General features: G+C 41.7%; 1 protein-coding gene across 3 annotated transcripts in view; it reads left to right on the top strand.

Moving 5' to 3' along the window:
• The window catches only part of BRSK1 (BR serine/threonine kinase 1), a 44,623-nt gene that overhangs the window by 14,790 nt on the left and 7,929 nt on the right, over positions 1-21,904 (top strand). For all 3 annotated transcript variants that reach the window (XR_009181671.2, XM_058280841.1, XM_012523567.3), the window contains exons 5-9: positions 18,555-18,671; positions 18,751-18,784; positions 18,859-18,927; positions 21,409-21,555; positions 21,868-21,899. Coding sequence is in view for 2 of the 3 variants with exons in the window: in XM_058280841.1 (XP_058136824.1) it covers positions 18,555-18,671; positions 18,751-18,784; positions 18,859-18,927; positions 21,409-21,555; positions 21,868-21,899 (399 nt within the window). In the remaining variant the exon portion in view is untranslated. The remainder of the gene's footprint in view (positions 1-18,554; positions 18,672-18,750; positions 18,785-18,858; positions 18,928-21,408; positions 21,556-21,867; positions 21,900-21,904) is intronic.

The raw sequence follows: 21,904 nt of genomic DNA on the forward strand, positions 1-21,904 counted from the left end.
AAGCCTCACCTTTGCTACACAGCAGAGTACAGTAGAATATAGAAGTTGACTGAGACTGGCTGAGACTGCCACCTTATTCTATAGACATGTTTTTAACTGTTTAGAAAATGATTTTACCAGGAACTTAACATGTCTAATATACTTCTGCACTTGATCCAAAATAGAAAAGATAACATTACAATTATTAGGCATATATTTAGTACAGGATAAAAGTACAGCACTTAATATTAACTAATGTATTACTTAATGCATAAGGATTCAGAGTTGCAATTATTAGTTTTGAGTTTCAGGTTTGTAATACCTTACATGTTATCTCTCCATGAGAGCAGGCCATAATGCCAATTGTGTTTAAGTTTCACTTACAGTATCCTGGTATCATGGCTCCACTTAGCATGTTCTTCAATGCAGTGAGCAAGTCGCAGCATCCTTGATCTTAGAGAGAATTTCCAGTATTCTACTAGCCTGGTGCATAGTGCTCTCTGGCACTATGGAACAGTGCCAGTCTGGAGGCGATATCCATTGTACACTTGGCTGTACCGAGTCATCATTGGCTGCTGCAGGAGCTTGAAACTGCAACGTAGTTTCCATCGACTTCAGGAGCAGAACCAGAGGCTGATATAGCAAATATTTTTAATTGAGGGGTCAGTGACCAGCCTAGCCAGTAACTCACATGGAGAGGCCACCTGTAATGTATTCAAGGCCTGGTTTGAATGCACAAGAGTTTGACAATGTTAAAGTTTATTCCTTGTTTTTATATATATTTTAAACAACTTAATGCAACACATATATCAAATGACTGTTCACTTACACAATTTTACTATGAAGATAACAGTAGGTACTTTAGTAATAGAAGAAAAATATTATTTTTCATTTTTAAAATGAAAACAGAAAATTTCCAATAGAATCAAGATAACTTTTTATTACCATTTACTTAAATATGTACTTTGCGGTGGTCTTCAGACAGGTTTTATTATCATTAAGTTATTTCTGCTACCAATACCAATCTAAGTTTTAGTTAACAATGACTTCTAGAACTAGAACTATTTAAACATTTTCAGTTTGGCAGATGTTTTACAACCTCCTTATAATTGACTATAACCACATTAACTAGACACCTCATGTTTAAATAAACTTATTAAATTACAATTACCAAAGAAATTTACTCTATTTATTTAAGAGAGCATATCTACAATCTTTTTCCTTTAGCCTAATTTCACCAATGTGAACTTACAATTTTCATTACTCTAAAGATTTTGTATATATAATGTTAATTTAGTTTATAAATTAACTATGGGAGATTACACTCAAGTTAAATAAAATTGAAACCATAATAGTTTATGCAAGGAATGTTCTCTTTTTCCCTTACAGGAAGCTAAAAACTTCTTTAAGTTATGAAAATTAATAATTTAAAAGCATACTGATTACCAGGTTTTAAAACAGATTACACAATTACTTAATTTTTAAAATCATAACCCAGGAAAGATCTCTCTATAGTTTTTATGGACTTTCCTTTACTTACTGAAATTTGTTAATAGAGCCACTAATTACCTTTATTTTGTTGGAAAGAAATCTTCTGGAAGAAAATAAGGCTCACCAGATTGTGGAGAAGAAAAAAATTTATTCTCAATCTTGCAAGAAGGGGCACAGAGCCAGATATGGCTGGTGCCCCGAACAAAGAAAAATGACACAATTTATACCCCTAAGCCTAGCATGCAAGCTCTTCCTCTGTTTTTCATAGATTGGATACTTCAGAAGTTACAGTTTATCTGAAATCTAACTTTCCCACACAAAAGTTTGTGATTTAACTGCTTCCTCTATCACATTCCAACCATTTTAGTTTTTACCTGCTCCCCTTTGTCAAATAAGGAATAGAATTTAGTGCTGAAATGGCACTGACTTAGCTCCTTCTTGGGCATCCTTCCACTGCCCATAGGACTGGCCTAAACCGGTCTCCTCCACTGCTGTCCAACCCGGGAGTGGGAGACTGAGGCAGCAGGCCGCCGGGTTACATCAACATTTTTCTTATGTGAAAATTAACCTAATCTTTGTTTTTTACATTTTATGGCTGACAAAAGGTTTAAACTGGGAAATTACCAGGCAAACTGATTCTTAATTCCCTAGCCTAGTAGATAGGTTTAATCTGCTACACTTAGTCTTGCCTTTAAAGCTCTTGCAAAGAGGAGGCCCTTTCCCAATTGTTTCTATAATCAGATTTCTATGACTTTTTCATCCTGCTTAGTTTAATTTGGGCTTTAAGGATATTTATTTACATATATAACTGCATATTTAATTAACAATTTGGATAGAGCTCTTTTAAGAATTTTCATTTGTTAATTTGATATTATTATCCCAATGTATGAAGACATACACTGAGCAAATGGGCAGACACAAAGAGTTAGACACAGAAACAAAACTCATTGATATTATTTATAATTTGCATTATTCTGTATACTGTTTAGCTTAATTTGGGGTCCTGAAATATATATTACTTGTAACTACATGTTTAACCTCAACAATTTGAGCAAATAGGCAGACAGGAATAGTTTGACACAACAACATGACTTTAGTTACTTTAAACTTCTAATTCTTACAAAACAAGTGTGACTGCAAAACATTTCAAAGACTCTTGAAACTCTTCTTAATTTGCACTATGACTGTGCAGTTTTATACTATGACCATGCAGTTTTACACAAGAATTTTCTTTCTTAATGGATTGTAACCAAAATGTTCTCAATGCTTTAGCACTATTTTTTTGTTTCAGAACTTTATATTTTACTTTGAATCTAGCAGAATTTTGGATAAGCAACAAGATTAATTTTATATATATTTACTGAGGCTATTTGAAGCCTCAGGGAGACAGACTGCTTTCTCTCATGAATTGCCACTCTTAGGAACACTGACTGTCAAGGCAGGAGACTTCTCCCCCTCCACCCCCCCTTTTTGATTTTGGAGATAATAAAACTCCAGTGGTCATTTAACCTTATTCCATCACGCAGCAATTTATTTAGTTTACACTTGAATTCATAAGAGAAAGGGTTACTAATACCAGGAGAGGAGACAGTGATGTCCCAGCTCTTCTCAATTATGAAATAACCATAGGCAAAGGCAAAGGGTGAGGTTAGGCTTGAAGTAACCATAAACAAAGGAAAGGTTAGTTTAGAATTTACACTTAAATAATAGTTTCAGGCTAAATTCACCCAGCTATAATTTCAGTTATTGTCTTTCCACTGTTTTATAATATAAATGCATTTATAAATGATTTTAACTCTTAGTTACAGTTTTTATTAATTTTTTTAAAACCTATTAATTTTATAACACCTTTAAATACCTTTCATTCGACTTATAACATTAAATGAACTTAACTATTACTTTAATTTTTCCTTTAAAGTAAAACAATAAATCTCTTGCAGTTAGTTTGAAATAAAAAGCTACTTTTCAGGATTTGATTTCTAGAACATAAATGTTCTTTTAAAAGAGGTAAGACTCTTCTTCAAACACTGAGGAAATGATGAGGTTAAAGCACAAGAAACTATTTTGATAAAAGATTTTCTTTGTATATTGATCTTACTCAATTTTAATCATAAAAATTTTCCTTCCACAAACCTTCTACACTTTCAGTATTCATTCAGGTTTTGTCCCACACTCTACTCTTTCCAATAATCAATCATTTTATCTTAGGACAAAATCATCTTATGTTTCCTTAACAATAAAAACACACTCCATATATCCCACATACTAAGTTACCAGGCAAACTTCTTACAACATATAATTGCCACTAATACTAAACAAGCTTGTTAAAATAATGAACAATTCTTCACTTTAAATACTTAGTAGCATGTAATACCAGAAACAGTTTTTTTGGAAGCAAGTTGGCAGGGGAGACTGGCTGCCGAATAAGTTTGTTATAAAATTGCCTTTTATTATTATTATTATCAATTCAGTTTTTGTTAAATAATGACTTTCTGCAATTAGCCATTTAAATACCTTAATTTAAACAATGCTTTGTAAAACTTTTATAATTATTTATACCCTTAAGACAAATTTTACCTTCACAGAACACATTCTCTTACTTAAAGTTACTACAATACCTTCTAAGAACCTGGGCAGAATGCAAAGGTATTTTGGCTTTGACACCCTATGGAGGGAACTTTACTGCATTTATTCTGATTCTGCTTTTCACCCCCTTCACTTCCCCCCTTCCAGCGTGGGGACAGGGGTCCAGAGGCCAGTACCCCGGTGGCCTAGACAGTGATGGACTTGGGGCAGCAGTGTTGTTATTGTTAAGGATGAAGATGTGTCGATATTTTAAGAACCAGCTAACAACACCACGCTTGCCTCAAAAGATCCCACTTTATACATATTCCAATATTTGTGGCTAAGAGGGGCAGGGTCTGAAAAGGAACTGTCCTGAAGTGTGTTGCAACATGGGGGATCCCTGAGGGCGTCGTGGCGGGAAATTAACAGAGGCAGAGGACAGATGTCGTACTGTTGTAGAATTTGAGAGAAGTTCAATTACTTGAGTATAGAGAGGCCAGGACTCAGGAATGATTTTGAGAAGGAAAAATGGTTTTGTTGATGGCCGGCCGGACTCGGGAACCTTCTGTTTGAATCCCGAGCCCCGAACAAGATTTTTTAGTCCCTTTTATACAGAGAGGAAAGGCCAAATGGTCCTTTTGTTTCAGTTCTCAATAGGCTTGAATTAGCATATATTTCCACACCTTAGTAAGCTCTTAGCATGGACCTCAGGCATTCAATAAGCTTTTAGCATAGTTGCTTTGCATTTCCCCTGAATACTTAAAGTTTATAGACCTTGCATTGTTAAACTGTCTCCTGCTCACCAAGGGCAGGACTGCAACCTTTCATCATCCCACACCCACAAGTCAGATAGTTTAGGTTATCTCTGAAGAGACAAAGAGCCTGCCACCCATAGCCCACATCATTTCCCCCCTTTGCCAAAGTTTAACTTGCTAAGCTTTGGCATAATTATTGTTGGAGCTATGAGGTGGATGGCTGTTTGTTGTTTTGATTGATTATTTATCAATCTTTAGTGTAGCATCCAGGACTGTTTTTAAGAGTTTAGAAGTTTTCATTCTGGACAGCAGAATCCTGGGGCGGGGGCCTCCTGCAGTCATCCTGTGGCCACCGGCGCTCACATGGATTTCCAGTCAGGTTCCAGATCCATCTATTAATTTTATTTTACCCTTGAAGAGTTTACACCTTTAATTTAAAAGGGGTGCTGAAGGGAGACGGATCTCTTTTCTGTAACTGCTTCCTGCTGGCCATGGGCTGTAGTCATTGCCTAATAAGGTGTAAAACTCTTAATTTATTCTAACTGGGGGAAGATGGATCTGGCATTCTGTACGAAGTTGGATGAAGTTTTCATATGGTTAATAAGATGTTCACTCTGAAAGAAACAAACTTAATTAAAAATTTGGAATACCCGTTTTTAAAAGAGGACACATTGGATTACAGAGGTAGACAAGGTTAGGTGCCTATAAAGATGGCACCCCTTAAAAGCTGGTGGGAACAGCATATATATTCTTTTTTAAGTTATTCATCTTTAGAGAGAAACTGCAACAGACACTTAGCTTTGTCTGAAGACACATTCCAAGCTGTTCAATGATTGGCACTCATTCGCTCTGTCAGATGCTCCTGGTGAACTGGCACTCCTTGGGCAACTGGCTTCACTCAGGATTAGAACACTAAGTTGGAAATTCTCTTCGTTTTTACCTGTGGGAGTGATCAGAACTACAGAATAAAGGTTTTTTTTTTACACCTTGGTTTTAATTGTACAATTTCTAGCAATTTTGACTTGTTCAATAGGTGACTCACCATCAGCAAGCAAGCCTCACCTTTGCTACACAGCAGAGTACAGTAGAATATAGAAGTTGACTGAGACTGGCTGAGACTGCCACCTTATTCTATAGACATGTTTTTAACTGTTTAGAAAATGATTTTACCAGGAACTTAACATGTCTAATATACTTCTGCACTTGATCCAAAATAGAAAAGATAACATTACAATTATTAGGCATATATTTAGTACAGGATAAAAGTACAGCACTTAATATTAACTAATGTATTACTTAATGCATAAGGATTCAGAGTTGCAATTATTAGTTTTGAGTTTCAGGTTTGTAATACCTTACATGTTATCTCTCCATGAGAGCAGGCCATAATGCCAATTGTGTTTAAGTTTCACTTACAGTATCCTGGTATCATGGCTCCACTTAGCATGTTCTTCAATGCAGTGAGCAAGTCGCAGCATCCTTGATCTTAGAGAGAATTTCCAGTATTCTACTAGCCTGGTGCATAGTGCTCTCTGGCACTATGGAACAGTGCCAGTCTGGAGGCGATATCCATTGTACACTTGGCTGTACCGAGTCATCATTGGCTGCTGCAGGAGCTTGAAACTGCAACGTAGTTTCCATCGACTTCAGGAGCAGAACCAGAGGCTGATATAGCAAATATTTTTAATTGAGGGGTCAGTGACCAGCCTAGCCAGTAACTCACATGGAGAGGCCACCTGTAATGTATTCAAGGCCTGGTTTGAATGCACAAGAGTTTGACAATGTTAAAGTTTATTCCTTGTTTTTATATATATTTTAAACAACTTAATGCAACACATATATCAAATGACTGTTCACTTACACAATTTTACTATGAAGATAACAGTAGGTACTTTAGTAATAGAAGAAAAATATTATTTTTCATTTTTAAAATGAAAACAGAAAATTTCCAATAGAATCAAGATAACTTTTTATTACCATTTACTTAAATATGTACTTTGCGGTGGTCTTCAGACAGGTTTTATTATCATTAAGTTATTTCTGCTACCAATACCAATCTAAGTTTTAGTTAACAATGACTTCTAGAACTAGAACTATTTAAACATTTTCAGTTTGGCAGATGTTTTACAACCTCCTTATAATTGACTATAACCACATTAACTAGACACCTCATGTTTAAATAAACTTATTAAATTACAATTACCAAAGAAATTTACTCTATTTATTTAAGAGAGCATATCTACAATCTTTTTCCTTTAGCCTAATTTCACCAATGTGAACTTACAATTTTCATTACTCTAAAGATTTTGTATATATAATGTTAATTTAGTTTATAAATTAACTATGGGAGATTACACTCAAGTTAAATAAAATTGAAACCATAATAGTTTATGCAAGGAATGTTCTCTTTTTCCCTTACAGGAAGCTAAAAACTTCTTTAAGTTATGAAAATTAATAATTTAAAAGCATACTGATTACCAGGTTTTAAAACAGATTACACAATTACTTAATTTTTAAAATCATAACCCAGGAAAGATCTCTCTATAGTTTTTATGGACTTTCCTTTACTTACTGAAATTTGTTAATAGAGCCACTAATTACCTTTATTTTGTTGGAAAGAAATCTTCTGGAAGAAAATAAGGCTCACCAGATTGTGGAGAAGAAAAAAATTTATTCTCAATCTTGCAAGAAGGGGCACAGAGCCAGATATGGCTGGTGCCCCGAACAAAGAAAAATGACACAATTTATACCCCTAAGCCTAGCATGCAAGCTCTTCCTCTGTTTTTCATAGATTGGATACTTCAGAAGTTACAGTTTATCTGAAATCTAACTTTCCCACACAAAAGTTTGTGATTTAACTGCTTCCTCTATCACATTCCAACCATTTTAGTTTTTACCTGCTCCCCTTTGTCAAATAAGGAATAGAATTTAGTGCTGAAATGGCACTGACTTAGCTCCTTCTTGGGCATCCTTCCACTGCCCATAGGACTGGCCTAAACCGGTCTCCTCCACTGCTGTCCAACCCGGGAGTGGGAGACTGAGGCAGCAGGCCGCCGGGTTACATCAACATTTTTCTTATGTGAAAATTAACCTAATCTTTGTTTTTTACATTTTATGGCTGACAAAAGGTTTAAACTGGGAAATTACCAGGCAAACTGATTCTTAATTCCCTAGCCTAGTAGATAGGTTTAATCTGCTACACTTAGTCTTGCCTTTAAAGCTCTTGCAAAGAGGAGGCCCTTTCCCAATTGTTTCTATAATCAGATTTCTATGACTTTTTCATCCTGCTTAGTTTAATTTGGGCTTTAAGGATATTTATTTACATATATAACTGCATATTTAATTAACAATTTGGATAGAGCTCTTTTAAGAATTTTCATTTGTTAATTTGATATTATTATCCCAATGTATGAAGACATACACTGAGCAAATGGGCAGACACAAAGAGTTAGACACAGAAACAAAACTCATTGATATTATTTATAATTTGCATTATTCTGTATACTGTTTAGCTTAATTTGGGGTCCTGAAATATATATTACTTGTAACTACATGTTTAACCTCAACAATTTGAGCAAATAGGCAGACAGGAATAGTTTGACACAACAACATGACTTTAGTTACTTTAAACTTCTAATTCTTACAAAACAAGTGTGACTGCAAAACATTTCAAAGACTCTTGAAACTCTTCTTAATTTGCACTATGACTGTGCAGTTTTATACTATGACCATGCAGTTTTACACAAGAATTTTCTTTCTTAATGGATTGTAACCAAAATGTTCTCAATGCTTTAGCACTATTTTTTTGTTTCAGAACTTTATATTTTACTTTGAATCTAGCAGAATTTTGGATAAGCAACAAGATTAATTTTATATATATTTACTGAGGCTATTTGAAGCCTCAGGGAGACAGACTGCTTTCTCTCATGAATTGCCACTCTTAGGAACACTGACTGTCAAGGCAGGAGACTTCTCCCCCTCCACCCCCCCTTTTTGATTTTGGAGATAATAAAACTCCAGTGGTCATTTAACCTTATTCCATCACGCAGCAATTTATTTAGTTTACACTTGAATTCATAAGAGAAAGGGTTACTAATACCAGGAGAGGAGACAGTGATGTCCCAGCTCTTCTCAATTATGAAATAACCATAGGCAAAGGCAAAGGGTGAGGTTAGGCTTGAAGTAACCATAAACAAAGGAAAGGTTAGTTTAGAATTTACACTTAAATAATAGTTTCAGGCTAAATTCACCCAGCTATAATTTCAGTTATTGTCTTTCCACTGTTTTATAATATAAATGCATTTATAAATGATTTTAACTCTTAGTTACAGTTTTTATTAATTTTTTTAAAACCTATTAATTTTATAACACCTTTAAATACCTTTCATTCGACTTATAACATTAAATGAACTTAACTATTACTTTAATTTTTCCTTTAAAGTAAAACAATAAATCTCTTGCAGTTAGTTTGAAATAAAAAGCTACTTTTCAGGATTTGATTTCTAGAACATAAATGTTCTTTTAAAAGAGGTAAGACTCTTCTTCAAACACTGAGGAAATGATGAGGTTAAAGCACAAGAAACTATTTTGATAAAAGATTTTCTTTGTATATTGATCTTACTCAATTTTAATCATAAAAATTTTCCTTCCACAAACCTTCTACACTTTCAGTATTCATTCAGGTTTTGTCCCACACTCTACTCTTTCCAATAATCAATCATTTTATCTTAGGACAAAATCATCTTATGTTTCCTTAACAATAAAAACACACTCCATATATCCCACATACTAAGTTACCAGGCAAACTTCTTACAACATATAATTGCCACTAATACTAAACAAGCTTGTTAAAATAATGAACAATTCTTCACTTTAAATACTTAGTAGCATGTAATACCAGAAACAGTTTTTTTGGAAGCAAGTTGGCAGGGGAGACTGGCTGCCGAATAAGTTTGTTATAAAATTGCCTTTTATTATTATTATTATCAATTCAGTTTTTGTTAAATAATGACTTTCTGCAATTAGCCATTTAAATACCTTAATTTAAACAATGCTTTGTAAAACTTTTATAATTATTTATACCCTTAAGACAAATTTTACCTTCACAGAACACATTCTCTTACTTAAAGTTACTACAATACCTTCTAAGAACCTGGGCAGAATGCAAAGGTATTTTGGCTTTGACACCCTATGGAGGGAACTTTACTGCATTTATTCTGATTCTGCTTTTCACCCCCTTCACTTCCCCCCTTCCAGCGTGGGGACAGGGGTCCAGAGGCCAGTACCCCGGTGGCCTAGACAGTGATGGACTTGGGGCAGCAGTGTTGTTATTGTTAAGGATGAAGATGTGTCGATATTTTAAGAACCAGCTAACAACACCACGCTTGCCTCAAAAGATCCCACTTTATACATATTCCAATATTTGTGGCTAAGAGGGGCAGGGTCTGAAAAGGAACTGTCCTGAAGTGTGTTGCAACATGGGGGATCCCTGAGGGCGTCGTGGCGGGAAATTAACAGAGGCAGAGGACAGATGTCGTACTGTTGTAGAATTTGAGAGAAGTTCAATTACTTGAGTATAGAGAGGCCAGGACTCAGGAATGATTTTGAGAAGGAAAAATGGTTTTGTTGATGGCCGGCCGGACTCGGGAACCTTCTGTTTGAATCCCGAGCCCCGAACAAGATTTTTTAGTCCCTTTTATACAGAGAGGAAAGGCCAAATGGTCCTTTTGTTTCAGTTCTCAATAGGCTTGAATTAGCATATATTTCCACACCTTAGTAAGCTCTTAGCATGGACCTCAGGCATTCAATAAGCTTTTAGCATAGTTGCTTTGCATTTCCCCTGAATACTTAAAGTTTATAGACCTTGCATTGTTAAACTGTCTCCTGCTCACCAAGGGCAGGACTGCAACCTTTCATCATCCCACACCCACAAGTCAGATAGTTTAGGTTATCTCTGAAGAGACAAAGAGCCTGCCACCCATAGCCCACATCATTTCCCCCCTTTGCCAAAGTTTAACTTGCTAAGCTTTGGCATAATTATTGTTGGAGCTATGAGGTGGATGGCTGTTTGTTGTTTTGATTGATTATTTATCAATCTTTAGTGTAGCATCCAGGACTGTTTTTAAGAGTTTAGAAGTTTTCATTCTGGACAGCAGAATCCTGGGGCGGGGGCCTCCTGCAGTCATCCTGTGGCCACCGGCGCTCACATGGATTTCCAGTCAGGTTCCAGATCCATCTATTAATTTTATTTTACCCTTGAAGAGTTTACACCTTTAATTTAAAAGGGGTGCTGAAGGGAGACGGATCTCTTTTCTGTAACTGCTTCCTGCTGGCCATGGGCTGTAGTCATTGCCTAATAAGGTGTAAAACTCTTAATTTATTCTAACTGGGGGAAGATGGATCTGGCATTCTGTACGAAGTTGGATGAAGTTTTCATATGGTTAATAAGATGTTCACTCTGAAAGAAACAAACTTAATTAAAAATTTGGAATACCCGTTTTTAAAAGAGGACACATTGGATTACAGAGGTAGACAAGGTTAGGTGCCTATAAAGATGGCACCCCTTAAAAGCTGGTGGGAACAGCATATATATTCTTTTTTAAGTTATTCATCTTTAGAGAGAAACTGCAACAGACACTTAGCTTTGTCTGAAGACACATTCCAAGCTGTTCAATGATTGGCACTCATTCGCTCTGTCAGATGCTCCTGGTGAACTGGCACTCCTTGGGCAACTGGCTTCACTCAGGATTAGAACACTAAGTTGGAAATTCTCTTCGTTTTTACCTGTGGGAGTGATCAGAACTACAGAATAAAGGTTTTTTTTTTACACCTTGGTTTTAATTGTACAATTTCTAGCAATTTTGACTTGTTCAATAGGTGACTCACCATCAGCAAGCAAGCCTCACCTTTGCTACACAGCAGAGTACAGTAGAATATAGAAGTTGACTGAGACTGGCTGAGACTGCCACCTTATTCTATAGACATGTTTTTAACTGTTTAGAAAATGATTTTACCAGGAACTTAACATGTCTAATATACTTCTGCACTTGATCCAAAATAGAAAAGATAACATTACAATTATTAGGCATATATTTAGTACAGGATAAAAGTACAGCACTTAATATTAACTAATGTATTACTTAATGCATAAGGATTCAGAGTTGCAATTATTAGTTTTGAGTTTCAGGTTTGTAATACCTTACATGTTATCTCTCCATGAGAGCAGGCCATAATGCCAATTGTGTTTAAGTTTCACTTACAGTATCCTGGTATCATGGCTCCACTTAGCATGTTCTTCAATGCAGTGAGCAAGTCGCAGCATCCTTGATCTTAGAGAGAATTTCCAGTATTCTACTAGCCTGGTGCATAGTGCTCTCTGGCACTATGGAACAGTGCCAGTCTGGAGGCGATATCCATTGTACACTTGGCTGTACCGAGTCATCATTGGCTGCTGCAGGAGCTTGAAACTGCAACGTAGTTTCCATCGACTTCAGGAGCAGAACCAGAGGCTGATATAGCAAATATTTTTAATTGAGGGGTCAGTGACCAGCCTAGCCAGTAACTCACATGGAGAGGCCACCTGTAATGTATTCAAGGCCTGGTTTGAATGCACAAGAGTTTGACAATGTTAAAGTTTATTCCTTGTTTTTATATATATTTTAAACAACTTAATGCAACACATATATCAAATGACTGTTCACTTACACAATTTTACTATGAAGATAACAGTAGGTACTTTAGTAATAGAAGAAAAATATTATTTTTCATTTTTAAAATGAAAACAGAAAATTTCCAATAGAATCAAGATAACTTTTTATTACCATTTACTTAAATATGTACTTTGCGGTGGTCTTCAGACAGGTTTTATTATCATTAAGTTATTTCTGCTACCAATACCAATCTAAGTTTTAGTTAACAATGACTTCTAGAACTAGAACTATTTAAACATTTTCAGTTTGGCAGATGTTTTACAACCTCCTTATAATTGACTATAACCACATTAACTAGACACCTCATGTTTAAATAAACTTATTAAATTACAATTACCAAAGAAATTTACTCTATTTATTTAAGAGAGCATATCTACAATCTTTTTCCTTTAGCCTAATTTCACCAATGTGAACTTACAATTTTCATTACTCTAAAGATTTTGTATATATAATGTTAATTTAGTTTATAAATTAACTATGGGAGATTACACTCAAGTTAAATAAAATTGAAACCATAATAGTTTATGCAAGGAATGTTCTCTTTTTCCCTTACAGGAAGCTAAAAACTTCTTTAAGTTATGAAAATTAATAATTTAAAAGCATACTGATTACCAGGTTTTAAAACAGATTACACAATTACTTAATTTTTAAAATCATAACCCAGGAAAGATCTCTCTATAGTTTTTATGGACTTTCCTTTACTTACTGAAATTTGTTAATAGAGCCACTAATTACCTTTATTTTGTTGGAAAGAAATCTTCTGGAAGAAAATAAGGCTCACCAGATTGTGGAGAAGAAAAAAATTTATTCTCAATCTTGCAAGAAGGGGCACAGAGCCAGATATGGCTGGTGCCCCGAACAAAGAAAAATGACACAATTTATACCCCTAAGCCTAGCATGCAAGCTCTTCCTCTGTTTTTCATAGATTGGATACTTCAGAAGTTACAGTTTATCTGAAATCTAACTTTCCCACACAAAAGTTTGTGATTTAACTGCTTCCTCTATCACATTCCAACCATTTTAGTTTTTACCTGCTCCCCTTTGTCAAATAAGGAATAGAATTTAGTGCTGAAATGGCACTGACTTAGCTCCTTCTTGGGCATCCTTCCACTGCCCATAGGACTGGCCTAAACCGGTCTCCTCCACTGCTGTCCAACCCGGGAGTGGGAGACTGAGGCAGCAGGCCGCCGGGTTACATCAACATTTTTCTTATGTGAAAATTAACCTAATCTTTGTTTTTTACATTTTATGGCTGACAAAAGGTTTAAACTGGGAAATTACCAGGCAAACTGATTCTTAATTCCCTAGCCTAGTAGATAGGTTTAATCTGCTACACTTAGTCTTGCCTTTAAAGCTCTTGCAAAGAGGAGGCCCTTTCCCAATTGTTTCTATAATCAGATTTCTATGACTTTTTCATCCTGCTTAGTTTAATTTGGGCTTTAAGGATATTTATTTACATATATAACTGCATATTTAATTAACAATTTGGATAGAGCTCTTTTAAGAATTTTCATTTGTTAATTTGATATTATTATCCCAATGTATGAAGACATACACTGAGCAAATGGGCAGACACAAAGAGTTAGACACAGAAACAAAACTCATTGATATTATTTATAATTTGCATTATTCTGTATACTGTTTAGCTTAATTTGGGGTCCTGAAATATATATTACTTGTAACTACATGTTTAACCTCAACAATTTGAGCAAATAGGCAGACAGGAATAGTTTGACACAACAACATGACTTTAGTTACTTTAAACTTCTAATTCTTACAAAACAAGTGTGACTGCAAAACATTTCAAAGACTCTTGAAACTCTTCTTAATTTGCACTATGACTGTGCAGTTTTATACTATGACCATGCAGTTTTACACAAGAATTTTCTTTCTTAATGGATTGTAACCAAAATGTTCTCAATGCTTTAGCACTATTTTTTTGTTTCAGAACTTTATATTTTACTTTGAATCTAGCAGAATTTTGGATAAGCAACAAGATTAATTTTATATATATTTACTGAGGCTATTTGAAGCCTCAGGGAGACAGACTGCTTTCTCTCATGAATTGCCACTCTTAGGAACACTGACTGTCAAGGCAGGAGACTTCTCCCCCTCCACCCCCCCTTTTTGATTTTGGAGATAATAAAACTCCAGTGGTCATTTAACCTTATTCCATCACGCAGCAATTTATTTAGTTTACACTTGAATTCATAAGAGAAAGGGTTACTAATACCAGGAGAGGAGACAGTGATGTCCCAGCTCTTCTCAATTATGAAATAACCATAGGCAAAGGCAAAGGGTGAGGTTAGGCTTGAAGTAACCATAAACAAAGGAAAGGTTAGTTTAGAATTTACACTTAAATAATAGTTTCAGGCTAAATTCACCCAGCTATAATTTCAGTTATTGTCTTTCCACTGTTTTATAATATAAATGCATTTATAAATGATTTTAACTCTTAGTTACAGTTTTTATTAATTTTTTTAAAACCTATTAATTTTATAACACCTTTAAATACCTTTCATTCGACTTATAACATTAAATGAACTTAACTATTACTTTAATTTTTCCTTTAAAGTAAAACAATAAATCTCTTGCAGTTAGTTTGAAATAAAAAGCTACTTTTCAGGATTTGATTTCTAGAACATAAATGTTCTTTTAAAAGAGGTAAGACTCTTCTTCAAACACTGAGGAAATGATGAGGTTAAAGCACAAGAAACTATTTTGATAAAAGATTTTCTTTGTATATTGATCTTACTCAATTTTAATCATAAAAATTTTCCTTCCACAAACCTTCTACACTTTCAGTATTCATTCAGGTTTTGTCCCACACTCTACTCTTTCCAATAATCAATCATTTTATCTTAGGACAAAATCATCTTATGTTTCCTTAACAATAAAAACACACTCCATATATCCCACATACTAAGTTACCAGGCAAACTTCTTACAACATATAATTGCCACTAATACTAAACAAGCTTGTTAAAATAATGAACAATTCTTCACTTTAAATACTTAGTAGCATGTAATACCAGAAACAGTTTTTTTGGAAGCAAGTTGGCAGGGGAGACTGGCTGCCGAATAAGTTTGTTATAAAATTGCCTTTTATTATTATTATTATCAATTCAGTTTTTGTTAAATAATGACTTTCTGCAATTAGCCATTTAAATACCTTAATTTAAACAATGCTTTGTAAAACTTTTATAATTATTTATACCCTTAAGACAAATTTTACCTTCACAGAACACATTCTCTTACTTAAAGTTACTACAATACCTTCTAAGAACCTGGGCAGAATGCAAAGGTATTTTGGCTTTGACACCCTATGGAGGGAACTTTACTGCATTTATTCTGATTCTGCTTTTCACCCCCTTCACTTCCCCCCTTTCAGGCAGTCGGGTGCACAACAATCAAACAGGAATGCAGCTTATGAATAGAAGGTGTGGACTCACTGTAAAGGGGCAAGCCGCTCCCCCCTTTCCAGCTTTCAGGCCAAAATGGGCAGACAGAACCTACTCAAATTCAGCAACTATCCAGGGGACCCAGCCACCCTGACTGGGACATTCCCAACAAACTTGGGTGCTTGGCGTGGACACAGATGGCCTCCAAGCCCCAGCAAAGGGCCAGACCAGAGACAAGACAGCAGAGCATGCACAAACATCTAGACTCCGCAAACATCAAGACTCCTCAGTTTTGCCCCATAATCATTTCACCCCCTTGCCAATGGCAAGGGAGGGCTCCAGCTCAGCTGTAATTCTACTTTACATAAGGACACAACTCCAACACTAGCATTGAGCTGACACAGACAGAAGCACAAAGGCCACTAATCTGACCCACAAGTTTATATATATTTTCACCACGGCTGCCCCCACAGCCAACACAAACCTCAGAACACTTAACATTTGGTATAAAGCGAATTCATTCACAATTTAGCACCATAACAAAAGATTTCAGCTAGACTTTTTCCACTGTTTAAACTTTACACCCAGACCAAGCTCCACCAGAAAAGCCGATCCATTTTCCTGTAACCAAGTTTTTTTTTTTTTTTTAATCTAGACCAATTTCCAGGACATTAGGACTTGAACCTATAAATAGCCCTTTTTACTAAAATCAAGACTCCACTCCTTTAGTGGATATAAGACTAGTACCAGATTCTAACATGCAGTTAGACAAACCCAAAACACCAGGGCTTTTTCCCGGTTTTTCTCCAGGACATTAGGACTTGAACCTATAAATAGCCCTTCCTATTAAAATCAAGACTCCACTCCTTCAGTGGATATAAGACCAGTACCAGATTCTAACATGCAGTTAGACAAACCCAAAACACCAGGGCTTTTCCCCGGTTTTTCTCCTTTTCCCAAGCCTAGAGAGAACGGCTTCCCCCCAATTTTCTGGGGCTACTAGGGTTGTCTCAGGAGGTGATCAGCCTCCCCTTCCTAGCAATTAAAGCTAGGGCCTTCCAGACTGTGCTCACCCAGGGAGTCTTACCTTCTTCCATGTTCGGAGTTCTTTTTCGTTCCCAGAATCTTTCTCTTCAGACCTTCCATTGCCCTCGATTTTTGTCAGGAAGATTCTGGTGGAGCCCACATCTTTTCTGGATTAAATTTAATCCAGGGGTGCCCAGATTTGGGGTTCACCCGAGTCCTCCCGGCTTCCTCGGGGATTTGGAAGGGGCAGCAAAATGCCTTCGTTTGTTGTCCCTTCGCAGTCGCCAAAAATGTTGTAGAATTTGAGAGAAGTTCAATTACTTGAGTATAGAAAGGCCAGGACTCAGGAATGATTTTGAGAAGAAAAAATGGTTTATTGACGGCCAGCCGGACTCGGGAACCTTCTGTTTGAATCCCGAGCCCCGAACAAGATTTTTTAGTCCCTTTTATACAGAGAGGAAAGGCCAAATGGTCCTTTTGTTTCAGTTCTCAATAGGCTTGAATTAGCATATATTTCCACATCTTAGTAAGCTCTTAGCATGGACCTCAGGCATTCGATAAGCTTTTAGCATAGTTGCTTTGCATTTCCCCTGAATACTTAAAGTTTATAGACCTTGCATTGTTAAACTGTCTCCTGCTCGCCAAGGGCAGGACTGCAACCTTTCATCATCCCACACCCACAAGTCACAGATAGTTTAGGTTACCTCTGAAGAGACAAAGAGCCTGCCACCCATAGCCCACATCAGTACGAGCTCACGTGCAGGAGAGCACTAGAATACGCAGACGCGTAGCCAGCAGTGGATGACAGTTACCAGGGGCGGGGGCTCGCTCTCGAAGCTGCACGGTCTTCTCTTGGGGCTGATGGAAAGTTCTGGTACTGGTGGCGGGGATGGCAGCAGGACACTGTGAGGGCAGTTAATGCCACCGAAGGGGCTTGCCAGGGGACTTTTATGTTGTAGATGTCTTACTATAATGAAAGAAAACTTAAACATGACACGAAGTCTGGGATGGCTACAAAACTATCCCGTGGAGGAAGGAGAGAGTATGTCAGGAACAGATGAGCCTGCAGTGAGCCCGAATTGCTAGTCGCTGGAGCTGGGGTATGGCTCCATGGGTTCCTTCTATACTTGGGCAAGCTTGAAATTGACCAGAAGGAAAGTCTCCAAGAGTGCCCGCTGAGGGCCAGGGGGAGGGGGCAAGGGGAAGGGGAGGCCTGAGCCCCGTGAGTGGGCCTGGGCCCCTGTGAGTTGGCCTGGGCCCCAGAAAAGGGGAGGCCTGAGCCCCGTGAGTGGGCCTGGGCCCCCGAGAGTGGGCCCGGGCCCCAGGTAAGGCAGGCCTGAGCCCCCCATGGGCCTGGGCCCGGGGAAGGGGAGGCCTGAGCCCTGTGAGTGGGCCTGGGCCCCCGAGGGTGGGCCCGGGCCCCGGGGAAGGGGAGGCCTGAGCCCCCGAGGGTGGGCCCAGGCCCCGGGGAGTGGGAGGACTGAGCCCCTGAGGGTGGGCCCGGGCCCTGGGGAGGGGGAGGCCTGAGCCCCCGAGGGTGGGCCCGGGCCCCAGGGAAGGGGAGGCCTGAGCCCCCGAGGGTGGGCCCGGGCCCCGGGGAAGCGGAGGCCTGAGCCCTGCCTGTCTTAGCCACAGAGACCTGAAGCCCGAGAACCTGCTCCTGGACGAGAAGAACAACATCCGCATCGCCGACTTCGGGATGGCGTCCCTGCAGGTGGGGGACAGCCTCCTGGAGACCAGCTGCGGGTGAGTGGGGGCCGGGCCGCCCCAGGCCCCGGGCGGGGGGGCGGGGCCGCCACACGCTCACACCACTGCTCTCCTCCAGGTCGCCCCATTACGCGTGCCCGGAGGTGATCAAGGTGAGTGCGGGGAGGTGCGGGGAGGGCGCCTGGGAGCGGCGGGGGCAGCCAGCGCCGACGTGGCCCTCTTCCAGGGGGAGAAGTACGACGGGCGGCGGGCAGACATGTGGAGCTGCGGGGTCATCCTCTTCGCCCTGCTGGTGGTAAGGCACCCTCGTCCCCTGCCCCGACGATGGGGAGGCGGCAGCCACCCAGGAGCAGACCCTGGAGGCCCCCTCTGCCCAGCACGAACTCTTCATCACAGGACCGTGCAGGGGTCCAGGGGTCCCCCAGAAGGGAGGGGGCAGCCAGCAGGACTCGAGGGCTTGGGGCACGGGCTGTTCCCACGACTCCAGGGCAGCAGGTGCACACATGGGAATTCCAGCCTTGCTCTCACCACAGGACCTTTGCACTGCTCTTCCCTCTGCTTAGGGCACTCCTCCGTCCCTACCCGCCCCCACGGCTCAGCTGTTGTCCCCTTCTCCAGGAGGCCCTCGCTGGCCTCGCCCCTCCTGTGATGGGCTCTGATCAGGGCTGTCCCGTGGAGCAGTGTAACCCCCAAGGGGCGCCTGCTTCCCTTTGTCACAGCAGGGCCTGCGCCTGGGGCTTCTTTGGCGTGCATTCGGTCAGCTGTGCTCGGCTTCCACGGCAGCCCCAGGGGGGCGCCGAGTGAGCCCCAGTAAACGCGGGCGGCATGGATAAAGGTTTGCTCTCTGCCGGCCCCGCGGCACAGGATCCTCTCCACCCTGGAGGGGTGGACAGCGGCTAGCCCACGGTCCTGGGTCTCCAGCTGCTACGCTGGGACCTGGGGGTAGGGATGGCGAGGGGAATGGGGGGGGCTGCCTTCGAGGGGCTCACAAGGGGGGCCACTCGAGTTCCAATAGGACATCCTAGACCTCGGCCCTCTCAGCCGGTGGCTAAGAGCACAGGTCTGGAGCCCAGCAGCCCGAGTTCAAATCCCCGCTCCATCACCTTGGCCCCTCCGAGCCTCAGTTTCCTCACCTGCCCGCTGGGCAGGCTAACGTGACCTGCAGTGGTGAGTGCTTAAATAATGGGCTGCAGGGTACGCTCTCGGAGCAGTACATGATCACTGCTGCTGGTGGGAGCGATGCATCCTTACCGTCATCCCCGTCTTATTTAACCCCTACCACGGCTCTTCCCGGCAGGGAAGTTATCTCCATTTCCCAGTGGAGGGGAAACTGAGGCTCAGTGTGAGGGCATCAGACAGCCAGACCCGCGCCCAGGCCTCCAGACCCCAAGGCCAGTGGGGAGGGGCTGCGCTCTCCCTATCCCCCCCTACACAATGCATTCTCTGGCCACGGCCTCGGACGCCAGGGGCAGGTAGGCGGAGGCTCACACCTGCTCCGAGAACCTCCCCTGCCTCCCTGGCTACACAGGGCGCCCGTCACCCGACCCCCGCCCTGCCCCGCTGCCTCCCTGCACGCGTCCCCACCTGTCGGCGACCCGGCCGTTCCTCTGCTGCCCGACTCCCCGACTCAGACACCAGCTCCGGTCGTTGACGGGCTGCTCTGCGTGAACTGGGCAGCTGGACGCCAGCTGCTGGGCGTGCTGCGCACTGTTCTAGGCGAAGCGACTTGAGGGCTTTTTCCTTTTCTAAAGCTTGACGTTTTGTAATAATTTCAAACTTACAGGAAAGGTGCAAACACAGTACAAAAAGAATGCAGACAACTCCAATCCACCTCCACCCAGATACCCATATTTACTTTTAACTTTGTCACACGTGTCATATTCTGTCGTCCGCCTGTCATCTATTTATGTCTAGCTAGCACCCCCCTCTCTCTTCTCTTCTCATTTGAGAGGCTGCGTACACGGCGCCCCTGTCCCATTTGATACTCCCCTGTGTATTTTCACAGGACAAGTACACTCAGCAAGGTCAGGAAACCTCTAACACTGATACACAGCATTCATTCTCACCTGCCCCAGCAAAGGTGTCTGGTTTTGCTCCGCCACTAGCGGCTAGGTCAGAACCTGGGGTCAGCGGGGTGGCGGCCAAGTGCTGACTCTCACCCCAGTGGACAGTAGAGTCCTCTCGGTGTACCAGGCCCTGCGGGAAGCCCTGATGCACTCCTGCCAGGAGGGACTGTCCTCTGTTTTCAGAGCAGGGACACGCCTTGTCCGTGGCCGCAGAGCCAGGCTTGGGGCCCAGGCGGCTGGCGCCAGCGTCCTCCTCACCACTGCCCCTGCCCAGCTGCCCCGAGCGGGCTGCCCCCGCCCGTGTCCCGGGCGCCCTCGTCCACCCCTGCTCACTGCAGGCCCACGAGCCCGTGCTCGGCCACTCACGCCTCCCGCGGCCTCCCCCGGGTCTCCGCTCCCGTCGCCTCCCTGAACCGCGGTCACGACGAGCCGCTGTCGGCTGGGTCACCCCGCTGTCCCCACGGGGCTGTGAGCTCGCCGGGGCAGGGACCTGTTTTGTTCACGCGGCCTCCGGGCGTGTGCTCGCCTGGTGGAGGGAAGGACTGAAGCCCTGTGCGCGCGAGCGGCTCTAAAGGCCGAGCCTCCCACTGCCCACCCCTGCTCTGCCGCGAGCCGCTCCGTGCCTCAGTTTCCCCTCCGCACGGCGAGGGCGGGGGCCGCCCCGAGCCCCGCAGAGGGCTCCCCCCAGGGGTCGCGGTGGCTCTCCCCAGGGGGCGCTGCCCTTCGACGACGACAACCTGCGGCAGCTGCTGGAGAAGGTCAAGCGCGGCGTCTTCCACATGCCGCACTTCATCCCGCCCGACTGCCAGAGCCTGCTGCGCGGCATGATCGAGGTGGAGCCGGAGAAGAGGCTCAGTGTGAGCTGGGGGCCCCGAGAGAGGGGGAGGGGCCAGCGGGTGACGAGGAGGGAACCCTCGGGGAGCCCTGAGCATGAGTGTCCCGTCACTGCTGGGTGGGGGCCAGGAAGGGGGGCGCTGGCTGCACCAGCCTTTCCCAACTGGGGCGGGCGTTGCGCGGGAGGCCTGGGGAGCGTGCGCCTGCGCGTGCGCGGGGCGAGGCGCGAAGGCGCCGCCAGGGGGCGGCTAGACCCTCCCCGGGCCGCCCGGCGGCTCACCTGCGGGGCGCGCGCCCCCTCACCCCTGCTTCTCCACCACCCGCCCCCTCCACAGCTCGAGCAAATTCAGAAGCATCCTTGGTACCTGTGAG

Source organism: Dasypus novemcinctus, chromosome 18 (assembly GCF_030445035.2).
Source record: "Dasypus novemcinctus isolate mDasNov1 chromosome 18, mDasNov1.1.hap2, whole genome shotgun sequence".
Classification (NCBI taxonomy): Eukaryota; Metazoa; Chordata; class Mammalia; order Cingulata; family Dasypodidae; genus Dasypus; species Dasypus novemcinctus.